Source organism: Phacochoerus africanus, chromosome 8, assembly GCF_016906955.1.
Source record: "Phacochoerus africanus isolate WHEZ1 chromosome 8, ROS_Pafr_v1, whole genome shotgun sequence".
Lineage (NCBI taxonomy): Eukaryota > Metazoa > Chordata > Mammalia > Artiodactyla > Suidae > Phacochoerus > Phacochoerus africanus.
The window spans coordinates 48267902-48281772 of record NC_062551.1 but is presented as its reverse complement, the minus strand read 5'-3'; the positions used below and the strand labels follow the sequence as shown (position 1 = coordinate 48281772).

Below are 13871 nucleotides of genomic sequence, written 5' to 3'. Positions count from 1 at the left end.
AGGGGCCTTAACTGGGTTCAGACACATATTTAGTCCAGGGGGGTCTCAGCAACACTTCATTCTCTCAAGGCAAGGTTCTTGCAACAGCCCCCACTGAGAGAAATATGGGCAGAACGTACACAGGACAGAAGATGGGGTGATGAGGTGGGGGCCTCTCACAGGTCAGTGGGCAGTCACATCCTCTGAATCACCTCCTCCAACCTCACCCTAAGCATCAAGGATGCAGGTGTTCCTGCAGAAGGGGAGGGCCAGCGTTTGATGAAGTTGGGACATCAGGTCCTGCTCCTGAGGACTCAGGTATGCACTCTGCACAGCTCCATCAGCTGAGATTAGCACATGGGAGACGTAGGGAGTCCCTGGTGGCAAAAGCTCTGGGTGTCACTGATGGTCACAAGGACTGCTTGTACACCTTGGTGGAAGTGGATGAGGTCTCTTCTCCTCAATTATGAGATCCCAGCCAAAGGGATCAGCAAGCTACACGGGACAGAAATTGCCAGCAATGATGAAAGATAGAGATTGATTGATTGATTTTTTGATTTTTCTTTTTTTTGTCTTTTTTTTGTCTTTTTTTTTTTTTTTTTTTTTTGGTCTTTTTAGAGCCACACTTAAGTTCCCAGGCTAGGGGTCGAATTGCAGCTGCAGCTGCCAGCCTATGCCACAGCCACAGCAACTCAGGATATGAGCTGCATCTGCTACCTACACCGCAGCATGTGGCAACGCTGGATCTTTAACCCACCGAGCGAGGCCCAGGGATCGAACCCACATCCTCATGGTACTAGTCGGGTTCTTAACCCACTGAGCCACAACGGGAACTCAAGAGGGATTGATTTTTTTTTCCTACAGAAAACGATAATTTCTGATCTGTGACCTGTTTGGACTGCAGAGAGCCCGTTCCAGGTGTTGGCAGACTCCCTCAGGTGGAGCACAGCGGGAGGAGGTACTGGTCTAGACTGCTGGGATCATCCTCGCCAGGTAAGTTGTATAGTTGTATAAGCTGATCCATGTCGTACGGACTGGAGGCCCAAGGAGGATCAGGGTCTCTGAAACTTATCTGTTGGAGATCCTCGGGCAGAAAGTCACAGGATGAATCGCATGGGGTGGCCGCAGCCCCTTCACATGGTGCAGCCCCTTCACATGGCTCGGGACACGAAGGCTGGGGAGAGTCAGGGTCAGAAGCACCTGAGATGCTGAGAGACGTGGAACGGGTGTTTCCAGAAGCACTAGGGGAGGGGGTCTCCTCCTCCTTCACTGGAGACACCTGTGGTGTGTCCTCCAGTGGTGGGTTTTGCTGAGTTTCACGCTCCTTCTTCCTCCTTTTGACACGCTGGTTTTTAAACCAAGTCTAGGGAGGAGGGAGATAAGCAGGTTAATAAGGGGGGATTGCAGGCGTTCCCGTGGTGGCTCAGGGGAAACAAATCTGACCAGGAACCATAAGGTTGCGGGTTCGATCCCTGGCCTCGCTCAGTGGGTTAAGCATCCAGCTTTGGGAGTGCCCGTCGTGGCGCAGTGGTTAACGAATCCGACTAGGAACCATGAGGTTGCGGGTTCGGTCCCTGCCCTTGCTCAGTGGGTTAACGATCCGGCGTTGCCGTGAGCTGTGGTGTAGGTTGCAGACGCGGCTCGGATCCTGCGTTGCTGAGGCTCTGGCATAGGCCGGTGGCTACAGCTCCGACAGCTCCGATTTGACCCCTAGCCTGGGAACCTCCATATGCCGCGGGAGCGGCCCAAAGAAATAGCAAAAAGCCAAAAAAAAAAAAAAAAACAATCCAGTTTTGACATGGGCTATGGTATAGATCACAGATGCAGCTTGGATCTGGTGTTGCTGTGGCTGTGATGTCGGCCAGCAGCTGTAGCTGCAACTCGACCCCTAGCCTGGGAACTTCCATAAGCCATGGGTTCGGCCCTAAAAAGCAAAAGAAGGGGGATGGGGATGGATCACATCCCATGGGGAAACCTCGTGTACCTCGGAAATTAGGTTGCTTCTTTAGTGTGTGAAACCGGCTCTCACAGGTCTTCATGTCTATTTGAATGAGAACAGGTCTTTTCTTCTTCTTCTTCTTTTTTTTTTTTTTTAGGGCCACACCAGCAGCATATGGAAATTCCCAGGCCAGGGATCCAATTGGAGCTGCAGCTGCTGGCCTACACCACAGCCACAGCCATGTGGGATCTGAGCCATGTCTGTGACCTACACCACAGCTCACGGCAACGCCAGATTCTTAACCCACTGAGCGAGGCCAGGGATCGAACCTGCGTCCTCATGGATACTAGTCAGGTTTGTTAACCGCTGGGCCACGAAGGATACTCTCAGGAAAGTCTCTTCTCTCCTCTCTGTTCTGGGAGCCAGAGGGCAAAGGGAGCGTAGGATCGTGCTGGCAGCGGGTAGACTAGGACAGAGCACTTTAAGCCTAGATCAGGAGGTATATTTAGGAGGAAAGTGGGTTTTGCCTTGGTGGATACTCCGGTTTCTCAGAGAGAGGATTCTGAAGGCTGAGAATATTGAGTGGGGGGTCTAGCTTAGGGTGCCTTCGAGATTCATCCAGGGGTTCCTAAGCCCTGAATACTCTGTGGGCACTTAGTTGCAAGGCATGTAGATGATGGTGCAGGTTATAACCAAGGAGAACCAAGAGGAAGGAGCTCCCTGGTGGCCTAGTGGTTAATGACCCAGTGTTGTCACTGCTGTGTGGGTTTGATTTCCCGTGGGGAAACTTCTGCATGCCACAGGTGCAACCAAAAACAAAAACAAAAACAAACGAAAGAGAGAGAGAACTTTGGCATTCCACTTTAGTACAGCGGGATTGGTGTCATCGCTGCAGCGCTGGATTCGAGTTCAATCCCTGGCCCAGCGGCATGGGTCACAACTGCAGCTTGGATCTGATCCCTGGCCTAGGAATTCCATACACTGCAGGGCAGCCAGAAAAGAAAGAGAAAGGGGGTTGGGGGGAGGAGAACCTAGAAATAACCAGGAAAAGACCCAAATGGGAATATCTGGGTTCTTTCTTTCTTTCTTTCTTTCTTTCTTTCTTTCTTTCTTTCTTTCTTTCTTTCTTTCTTTCTTTCTTTCTTTTCCTTTTTAGGACACACCACAGCCACAACTTGGGATCCAAGCCACATCTGCGACCTGCCCCACAGCTCTCCGCCACACCAGAACCTTAACCCACTGAGGGAGGCCAGGGATGGAACCTGAGTCCTCATGGATACCAGTCAGGTTCATTACCACTGAGCCACAACAGGAGCTCCCCAAGTGGGAGTATCTGAAATCCGTCACCAAAGGATCTCATCTAGCATTGTGGGTCTGAAGACAGCAAAGCCTGGCTTCAACTCCTAGTTCCTATGTTTATAATTTTTGGAAGACAATTCCTCTCTCTGAGCCTTAGCGTTCCTCAGTAAAAGGAGTGGTGTTTAGAACAAAGAGATAATATGTTTGACATCTGTCCTGGCAGCAATTTTTCAAGCAACCAGAATTATACGATGACTAAAAGTATGTGAAACTCTGGGTTGGGTGTACTATCTAGTGACAGACGCAGAGACATACCTTTATAACTGACTCATCAAGATGAATATTTGAAGAAAGCGTGTTTACGATGAACCAGTTGGGGTACCTGGTCTTTTCAAAGGTATCAGTTAGCACCCGAAGCTGTTCCCGACTGAAGTAAGTACGGGATCGGCGAGATGAATTTGGTTTTTCTGCAAAGAGAACAGACAAAAGTCTTTCATTAAAAAATATATCCCATATGGAGTTCCCATCGTGGCGCAGTGGTTAACGAATCCGACTAGGAACCATGAGGTTGAGGGTTCGGTCCCTGCCCTTGCTCAGTGGGTTAACGATCCGGCGTTGCCCTGAGCTGTGGTGTAGGTTGCAGACGCGGCTCGGATCCTGCGTTGCTGTGGCTCTGGCGTAGGCTGGCAGCTACAGCTCTGATTCGACCCCTAGCCTGGGAACCTCCATATGCCACGGGAGCGGCCCAAGAAATAGCAACAACAACAACAACAACAACAAAAAGACAAAAAAAAAGACAAAAAAATATATATCCCATAATAAAGGTAGTGGATAAATCACATACAAAGCAAGTAGGAAAGGTAAAAGGCACAAGCAGCAAAATTGATTAAAAATAAATAATTGGGGGAGTTCTATTATGGCGCAGCAGGTTAAAGATCTGGCATTGTCACTGCTGTGGCTTGGGTTACTGCTGTGGTGCGGGTTTGATCCCTGTCCGGGGAACTTCTGATTGCCATGGGCCTGGCCAAAAGAAATTAAACAAACAACTGGGGAGTTCGCTAGTGGCCTAGTGGGTTAAGAATCCGCCATTGTCAGTGCTGTGACTTGGGCCACTGCTGTGGCACAGGTTCAATAACTAGCCCAGGATCTTCCATATACCATGGGTACAGCCAAATAATAGCAGTAAGTCAAGGGATACATAAAATAAAAACATGTAAGGTGTGTCATCAAATACATAAATCATGACGAGTTCCCATTGTGCCTTGGCGGTAACAAACCCGACTAGTATCCATGAGGATGCGGGTTCTATCCCTGGCCCCACTCAGTGGGTTAAGGATCTGGCATTGCCATAAGCTGTAGTGTAGGTCACAGATACTGCTTGGATCTGGCATTGCTGTGGCTGCAGTGTAGGCCAGCGGCTGCAGCTCCAACTCATCCCTAGCCTGGGAACCTCTATCTACTGCAGGTGCGGCCCTAAAAAGCAAAAAAATAAAATAAAGCATGAGGATACCCCACTGTGGTGCAGCAGGTTAAGTATTTGGCATTGAATATGTGGCAGCACTGGCTCAATCCCCAGCCCAGCACAAGGGGCTGAGGATCCAGTGTTGCTGCAGCCGTGGCATAGATCACAGTTGCAGCTGGGGTTTGATCTCTAGCCTGAGAACCTCCATATACTGCAGGTGCAATAACAACAACGACCAAAAAAAAAAATACACACACACACATATAAAACATGGGATGGATAATTAAAAATATAAAGCTTTGGAAGTGTTCAAAATTAAGTTACTCAACTTAAAAGAGACTGTCAAATACATAGGATATTATATATGTGAACCTCATGATAACCCCAAAGAAAACACATTAAATACCTAAAGAAAACCAGAAAAGATATAAATGTAACCCTAAAGAAAATAATCAAACCACAAGAGGAGAAAGAAAAACAAAGAGAAACTATAAAAAACAGCCGGAAAATAATTTTTTGATGGCAATGATTATATACATATTTATCATTACTCTAAATGTAAATGGATTAAACTAATCAAAAGATATAGTGAACCAAATGGATTTTTTTTAAAGACCCTTCTATCGGGATTTTTTTTTTTTTTTTTTTAGGTCCTCACAATGGCATATGGAAATTCCCAAGCTAGGGGTCATATTGGGGCTGCAGCTACCAACCTACACCACAGACACAGCAATGCCAAATCGGAGCTGCATCTGCGACCTACACCACAGCTCACAGCAAAGCCAGATCCATCACCCAGAGCAGGGCCAGGGACCAAACCCATGACCTCACGGATACTAGTTGGATTCATTGCTGCTGAGCCACAATGGGAACTCCAAAAAAGACCCTTCTATATGCTGCTTACAAGCAACATACTTTGAAACTGAAGACGCAGAACGAAAACAAAGGGATCAAAAAAGAGATACCGTTGGAGGCCCTGAACTGCTGAACTCCGCAGAAGGCAACCTCGGTTCGCAGAAAAGCACAACAAGCCAAGAATGCTTGTGATGGCAAAAGCCAGACGAGCACGTCTGCTGACGCAGAGTTCTAAAGTGCAGGGTCTCCCACCAAAATAAAGTAACAGGCTTATACGTTAACTCTGCTGTTCTTTACGCAGCTGCACCATATCCTAGATGTATAGACCTGTGACTTTCATTGCTCGTAGTCTCCCTAAATCTCACCAAGAGATGGCTTCGACACTCCCCATGCCTGCTCGTGCTCACTATTCTAAACACATCACCTTCCCTAATAAAAGCCATGGGGGCTAAAGCCTAGGGGCCTTTGTTCTGCGGAACACAGTCCCCCCTGGTCCCCCACTTTTAAATTGAAAAAGCATCTCGTGGGAGTTCCCGTCGTGGCTCAGTGGTTAACGAATCCGACTAGGAACCATGAGGTTGCGGGTTCAATCCCTGCCCTTGCTCAGTGGGTTAAGGATCCGGCATTGCCGTGAGCTGTGGTGTACGTAGATCGCAGACTCGGCTCGGATCTGGAGCTGCTGTGGCTGTGGTGTAGGCTGGCAGCTGTAGCTCTGATTCGACCCCTAGCCTGGGAACCTCCATATGCTGCTGGTGCAGCCCTGAAAAGACAAAAAAATAAAGAGTCTTGTGTGCTTCATTCCTCTTTCAGGGCCTCCCGTTGCCCAGTGGTGCAGGACGCTGCAATATACCACGCCAATAGGAAGGAAAAAAAAGCTGGGGTAGCAATACTTATATCAGAAAAAAATAGACTTTAAAACTAAAGATTGTAACAAAAGACAAAGAAAGACATCACAGAATGTTACAGGGGTCAATCCAACGAAATCCATTCCTAAACATTTCTATCCCCCACAGATGCCTAAATATAGAAAGTAAATATTAAAGAAATAAAGGGAGAAATATACAGCAACACGTTTATAGTTAGGGACGTTGACATCACAAACTTTTTTGTCTTTTTAGGGCCATGCCTGCGGCACATGGAAGCTCCCAGGCTGGGGGTCGAATCAGAGCTGCAGCTGCCAGCCTCTGCCACAGCTACAGCAGCCTGATCCATGCCGTATCTGAGACCTACGCTGCAGCTTGAGGCCACACTGGATCCTTAACCCACATCCTCACAGACACTGTATTGAATTCTTAACCTACGGAGCCACATCGGGAACTCCTGATATTACATTCTTTTTTTTTTTTTAGTTTTTTAGTTTTTATAAGCACTTCCTTTTAAAAAAAAAAAAGTATTAACGTATAGTTGATTTACAATGTTCTGTTAATTTCTAGTGTACAGCAAAGAGACTAATATTACATCCTTAAGGAAACTACTTTCAAGCCCGAATTCTTTGTGCAGTTAAAGTTTTTCTTCCATGTGTGAATAGGAGAAAGACACTTGATGCTCATTGTTCAGCCGACTTACCTTGCATGTGTGCACCCCATAAGGATGTAGCTCAACCCAACCAAATAAAAAAAAAAAAAACCAAGAGGGGGGTTGTGCAGAAGAGGATCCACACAAGAGAGGGATAAGGGCGAGTCCCAGGTTGAGTCCTGTATACGAGGCCTGGAGAGCGAGCAAAACTGCTTCCAGGAGCACAGAAACACCTGTGTAGAGACACACCAGGCCCCAAATGGAGTCATTGTGCGAAGCCCCATGTCACAAACCAACACTGAAGACTAAACCCCAACCACAGTTTCAGCCCTTTGAACTGACTGCGACTTTGAAGCAGTCAGTCCGGAATTTCCTGGCCAGCACCGTGAGCTTCTCTGCCACGTTGACCCCTGTCTTCCTGTAAAGGTGACTTTGCCTGAAATAATCCTTTCGTTTGTTTATGACTTCCTTGCCCCACGCCTTTTCTGCCTTGGAAAAGCATCCCATTAAGGGAGTTCCCGTTGCGGCTCAGCAGTAAAAACCCAACTAGTATAAGAACCAGCCAGTATCCAGAGGACGCAGTGGGATCCCTGGCCTCGCTCAGTGGGTTAAGGATCCGGCGTTGCTGTGGCTGGGGTGGAGGCCTGCAGCTACAGCTTCAATTAGACCCCTAGCCTGGGAACTTCCCTATAATCTTCGGCCCTAAAAACAAACAAACAAAAAAGACAGCAGGCCCCAAACGAGTCACTTATACAAGCTCCACATCACCAAACAGCCCTCCCAGAAATGGAATCTTAAACCAATCACTAATTGCTCAATCAGCACAGAGGCCTTAGGAACACCTGCCATCCGATAAAGGGAGGGAACCCTGCAATAACTGACCCACTTCTTTGCCTTGTAGGACGTCCTAATTAGTGCCTGCTTCCTCCTGCCTGTAAATGTTGTTCATTTTATACATTGTCCGTTTATGCATCTTATCCTTGGAGCTCCTTTCCGGATGCTAGATCAGATGCTGCCTGATTCATGAATCATCAAATAAAGCCAGTAAGACCTTTAACACCTACTCAGTTGAATTTTGTTTTTTGAGCCCCATCAAATGGTTGACATTTAAAAAATATGACAATACCAGGTGTTAAAAGGGAGGTAAAGGAGTTCCCATCGTGGCTCAGTGGTTAAAGAATCTGACTAGGAACCATGAGGTTGCGGGTTCCATCCCTGGCCTCGCTCAGTGGGTTAAGGATCCAGCATTGCCGTGAGCTGTGGGGTAGGTTGCTGTGGCTGTGGTGTAGGCCGGCAGCTGGAGCTCCGATTCAACCCCTAGCCTGGGAACCTCCATATGCTGTGGGTGAGGCCCTAGAAAAGACAAAAAATAAAAAATAAAAAAGGAGGTGGAGAAACAAAAACTCATGGTACTGGAGTAATAGCTATAATAGGGGAAAACTTTCTTATTCTATTAGAAGTTAATCACTGAAAGGATGTTGCCTGTAAGCTTAAGTTATACGTGCTGGCCCATCTCTGGGAGCCCCGCCTGGGAGCATTAAGTGAAAAGATGTTTGTTCAGCTCACCAGAAACCTCCTGACCAGGCCCACCTGGGAATGACTGCAGGAAGGGAGAGAAGAAGACAGCCCCTCGAGGCTGACTGGAACCGGGAAATGTTTGCCTTTATTCACTCCCCTTTTAGTATAAAAGAAGCCCAAATTCTAACTCAGACAAGAGAATAAGACAGTTCTTTGGGACATGAGTCCACCCTCTTCTCAGTCGGCTGGCTTTCCAAATAAAGTCTCTATTCCCTGCCCCAACAGCTCATCTCTCGAGGTATTGGCCCGTCATGCAACAGGCAGCACGAGCTTGGACTTGGTAACAGTGGAAATCCAATTACGAATTGCTTTTCTTTTTGTCTTTTCTAGGGCCGAACCCACAGCATATGGAGGTTCCCAGGCTAGGGGTCGAATCGGAGCTGTAGCTGCCAGCCTATGCCAGAGCCACAGCAACGTGGGATCCGAGCCACGTCTGTGACCCACACCACAGCTCACAGCAACGCCGGATCCTTAACTCACTGAGCAAGGCCTGGAATGGAACCCGCAACCTCATGGTTCCTGGTCGGATTCGTTAATCACTGAGCCACAACATAACCCCGAAACTGTTTTTCAAATGTTCCCTGACGGTATAACTCCATGGTTCCCAAAACGGATAACCTGGTGTTGGCAAAGCCACCAATACCCCCCCTCCCCTTAGTTTATCCTCGACCCAGTCACTCAACCTCTAGCATCTCAAGCACACCCACTGCCTTTGCCCCAACTTACCTGTCATGATAATCGCCTTTAGAAGGGCAATGAGTCGACTTGGGTTTTCTGACTCCACAATTTAGGCTACCATCCTCTGTGCTTAGAGACCTAATATTTAAGTAAAAACGTTAACAAAATCAAGTCCCCACCCTTATCCCTCCCTAATGCCACACCCTCCAATCATCCATTCAACACAAACCTATTGAGAACCGTTCTGTGCCCGGTGCTGTGCAGAGTTCTGGGAATAAAAGTGTGCCAAGTTCCCCTCTTGGCACAGCAGAAACAATCCAAATCCGACTAGGAACCATGAGGCTGCGGGGTTTGATCCCTGGCCTCGCTCAGTGGGTTAAAGATCCAGCAGTGCCATGAGCAGTGCTGTAAGTCACAGACACGGCTCAGATCTGGCAACAGCTCCGATGAGACCCCTAGCCTGGGAACCTCCATATGCCGTGCAGGTGCGGCCCTAAAAAAACCAAAAAAAAAAAAAGTGTGACCCAAGATTTAATCCCTGACCTTCAACTAATTTAAGGGGAACTGTTCACAAGACATTAGTATATACATATATACTAATATATATATACACACACACACACACAGCACACAATGAGATATTACTCAGTTACATAAAAGAATGAAATCATGCCCTTTGCAGCAACATGGATGGACCTGGAGATTATCATACTAAGGGAAGTCAAAGACAAATAAATGATATCACTTATATGTAAAACCTAAAAAATAATGCAAATGAACTTAATTGCAAAACCAGAAACAGACTCACAGACATAGAAAAGAAACTCAGGGTTACCAAATTGAAGGACGGGTAAATTGGGTGAATGGGACTGGCAGACCCTCACTGCCATACATAAGCTACCGAAACAACAAGGACTTTCTATATGGCACAGGGAACTATACTCCATATCTTGAGATAAAGAATAACGGGAAAGAATAAGAAAAAATTTATATACATAGATCTCCAAATCACTTTGCCGTACACCTGAAACGAACACAACATTGTAAATCAACTATACTTCATTTAAAACAAACAAAAAAAAGCAAACTTGACTGGCTATATAAAATCAGATAAGGCGTTCCCACCATCATGGCTCCGAGGAAACCAATATGACCAGTATCCATGAGGATGCAGGTTCGATCCCTGGCCTCGTTCAGTGGGTTAAGGATCCAGTATTAGCATGAGCTGAGGTGTAGGTCACAGACACAGCTTGGGATTTGGCGTTGCTGTGGCTGTGGTGTAGGCTGGCAGCTGCAGCTCTGATTTGACCCCTAGCCTGGGAACCTCGATATGCCTTGGGTGTGGCCCTAAAAAAAGGCAAAAAATAAATAAATAAAATAGTCCAGACCAAGGAATATGACAAGAGATAAGGCAGTTTATTTTGTAAGGATAGAGGGATTCATTAACCGAAATGACTTGATTAATAGCAGTAAACACATTTGGAGTTTCTGCTGTGGTGCAGCGGGTTAAAGATCCAGTGTTGGTGTTGGCACAAGTGGGTTCAGTCCCTGGCCCAGGAACTTCCATATGCCTCAGGTGTGGCCAAAAATAAAATAAAATAGCCCTAGACGTTTCTGCATCAAAAAAACAGAGCTTCAAACTACATGAAGCATTCACAGGGCTGGGATGGCGGAGTGAAAGGTAACTGCTTCACGGGTATGGGGTGACGAAAATGCTTTGGAAGTAGGCAAAGTAGACAGAAGAAGATTGCACAACAGTATTTTGAATCAGAGCTACAGCTACAGCTACCAGCCTACACCGCAGCCACAGCAACACGGGATCCAAGCCACGTCTACACCAGACCCCTGACCCACTGAGAAAGGCCAGGGATCAAACAAACCCTCAAACCCTCATCGTCATGGATACTAGTTGGGTTCGGGTTCGGTCCCGCTGCACTACAATGGGAATTCCCTGGATTATGTTTAACTCCTAATGTACTGTAAATACTAGGCAAAGAGGTGCAAAGGCAACGTAAATGCTTTGTAAATAGTTGCCGGCATGCTGCAAGTTCAAGTTTTGCTTTTGGAATTTTCTGAAAAATATTTTTAAAATATTTCAATCCATGGTTGGTTGAATCCATGAATGTCGAACCCTCATTACTGCGGGACAACTATACAGGGTCAAAAGCTGGTCCTGTTGGGAGTTTCTGCTGTGCCGCAGTGAGTTAATGATCCAGCTTATCTCTTCGGAGGCTCCGCTTCAATCCCAACTTGGTGCAGTGGGTTAAGGATCCAGTGTTGCTCCAGCTGTGGTCACAACTCCAGCTGGGATTGGACCCCTGGCCTGGGAACTTCCATATGCCACAGGTACGGCAAAAATCTGGTAATGCGGACCATTCAACAATAGAGGTTTGAACTGCATGGGTCTACTTATATGTGGGTGTTTTCAGTTGAAGAAAGTACTGTGTGCAGTTCTGCAGAGTCCTCAGCTGGTTGAATCCAAGTCTGGGGAACTATGGACACAGAACTGTGGGTACCCGGTGCCCACGTAAAGTTACACTCAGATTTGAGTGCATAAGAGGTCAGCACCCCAAACTTCACCCCCATTGTTCAAGGTTCATCTTTATCTGTGGGTTTGGTACCATCCAGGGTTTTAGGCAGCCACCAGGGGTCTTGGAACAGAACTGCTGTTGCTAAGGGGGGACTCTTGTGGATCTTTTCCAGTTAGGATTTTCGTTTCCTTTGAATAAATTCAGGGAAGTGGAACTGCTCAGTCGCATGATAATTCTAGTTTCCAGTTTTTGAGAAATCTCCATACCGCTTTCCATAGTGGTTGCGCCAATTTCCCTCAACACCTTAAATACTTCACTCTGCTTGCCTTGCTTGCATGGTTTCTAAGGAGAAACTGGATGTTATTCTTTTTTCTTTTCTTTTCTTTTTTAGGGCCGCACCTGCATTATACGGAAGTCCCCATGCTAGGGGTCAAACTGGAGCCGCAGATGCAGGCTCACACCACAGCCACAGCATCGCCAGCTCCTTAACCTGCTAAGCGAGGCCAGGGATCAAACCCACATCCTCATGGATGCTAGTTGGGTTCTTAACCTGAGGAACCCACAATGGGAACTCCTGGATGTTATTCTTGTTTTGGCTCCTCTATAGGTGTTTCTTTCCTCTGGCTTCTTTCAGAATGTTTTCTTCATCTTTGATACTCTGTGGTATGAAAATAATATGCTGAGATACAGGACTTTGGTTTTATTGCTCTGGGGGTGCCGGGGGTGGGGGGCTTTTATCCCACTGGCTGTTCTCTGAGCTTCCTGGGTCTGTAGTTTGGTGTTTTGCATGAATTTGGAGAATTCTCAACCATCATTGCTTCAAATAGTTCTTTTGTTCCTTTCTCTCTTCTCCTTCTGGAATCCCCATTAAGCATGTGCTACACCTTTTGTACTTGTTCCATGGTTTTCGAACATTTGGGGGTTTTTTTCTTTGTCTTTGTCTTTTTGTCATTTTAGGGCTGCATCCGAGGCATGTGGAGGTTCCCAGGCTAGGGGATGAATCAGAGCCACAGCTGCAGACCTGCACCATAGCTCACAGCAACACTGGATCCTTAACTCACTGAGCGAGGCCTGGGATCGAACCCACGTCCTCATGGATGCTAGCTGGGTTCATCATCCACTGAGCCACGACGGGAACACCTCTGAGTTTTTTCAGTCCTTTTTTTTTTTCCAGTTTTGGAAGTTCATATTGACACATCCTCAATTTCAGAGATCCTTTCCTCGCTATGTTTAATCTACTAATGGGATTATCAAAAACATTCTTCATTTACGTAATTTCTAAAAACCTGTGGCGTTTCTTTCTTTTTTCTTAATAGTGATTTTTATTTTGTCCATTATAGCTGGTTTACAGTGTTCTGGTCAATTTTCTGCTACACAGCCAGGTGTCACACATACATAAGCACATTTTTTTCTCACATTATCATGCGCCATCATAAGTGACTAGATACAGTTCCCAGTGTTATACAGCAGGATCTCATTGCTTATCCTTTTTTTTTTTTTTTTTTTTTTTGGTCGCACCTGGGGCATGTGGAGGTTCCCCAGGCCAGGGATCAAACCCATGCCACAGCAGCGGCCTTGAGCCACAGCAGTGACACTAGATCCTTAACCTGCTGAGCCACCAGGGGACTCCTGTAGTCTTTCTCTCTGATTCTTTCTTAGAATTCCCGTCTCTCTGTTGACATTGCCCATCTGTTCTTGTACGTCATGCTGTCTTCCTTAGATCCCTTAGCATCGCTTTGTAGGAAGTTTTGAAAGTGAGATATTTGAATCCTCAGATTGGTTCTTTCTTTATCCAGACTCTTTTGGCTATTTGGTGTCCCTTTCACTTCCATATGAATTTTAGAATCAGCTTTTCCATTTCTGAAAAAAAAAAAAAAAAGACGATTGGCATTCTGATACGGATTGCACTGAATCTTCAAATCACATTGGATAGTATTGCTACCTTAATAATACTTATAATTATTTTTTTTGGCCACACCCTTGACATGTGGAAGTTCCTGGGCCAGGGATTGAACCCATGCCACATTTATAACTA

At 46.4% G+C, this 13871-nt stretch overlaps 1 protein-coding gene across 1 annotated transcript; it reads right to left on the bottom strand.

Annotated features, from left to right (window-relative positions):
* Positions 1 to 913: 913 nt before the first annotated feature.
* On the bottom strand, positions 914 to 11891 carry LEUTX (leucine twenty homeobox). The gene is made up of 3 exons (XM_047791334.1): positions 11822 to 11891; positions 3533 to 3684; positions 914 to 1342 (listed from the first exon to the last, which is right to left on the bottom strand). The coding sequence occupies exons 1-3, from the start codon at positions 11889 to 11891 to the stop codon at positions 914 to 916; spliced, it is 651 nt and encodes a 216-aa protein (XP_047647290.1).
* Between the last annotated feature and the right edge of the window lie 1980 nt (positions 11892 to 13871).

What these genes read in the sequence shown, in the direction of transcription:
- LEUTX (XM_047791334.1), bottom strand. Translation starts at nt 11,891, where the DNA reads ATGGGGGTGAAGTTTGGGGTGCTGACCTCTTATGCACTCAAATCTGAG. An exon ending in TAACTTTACGTGGGCACCGG is followed by an intron (nt 3,685 to 11,821) that starts GTACCCACAGTT and finishes TTCTCTTTGCAG; the next exon opens with AAAAACCAAATTCATCTCGC. An exon ending in TTGATGAGTCAGTTATAAAG is followed by an intron (nt 1,343 to 3,532) that starts GTATGTCTCTGC and finishes CCTCCTCCCTAG; the next exon opens with ACTTGGTTTAAAAACCAGCG.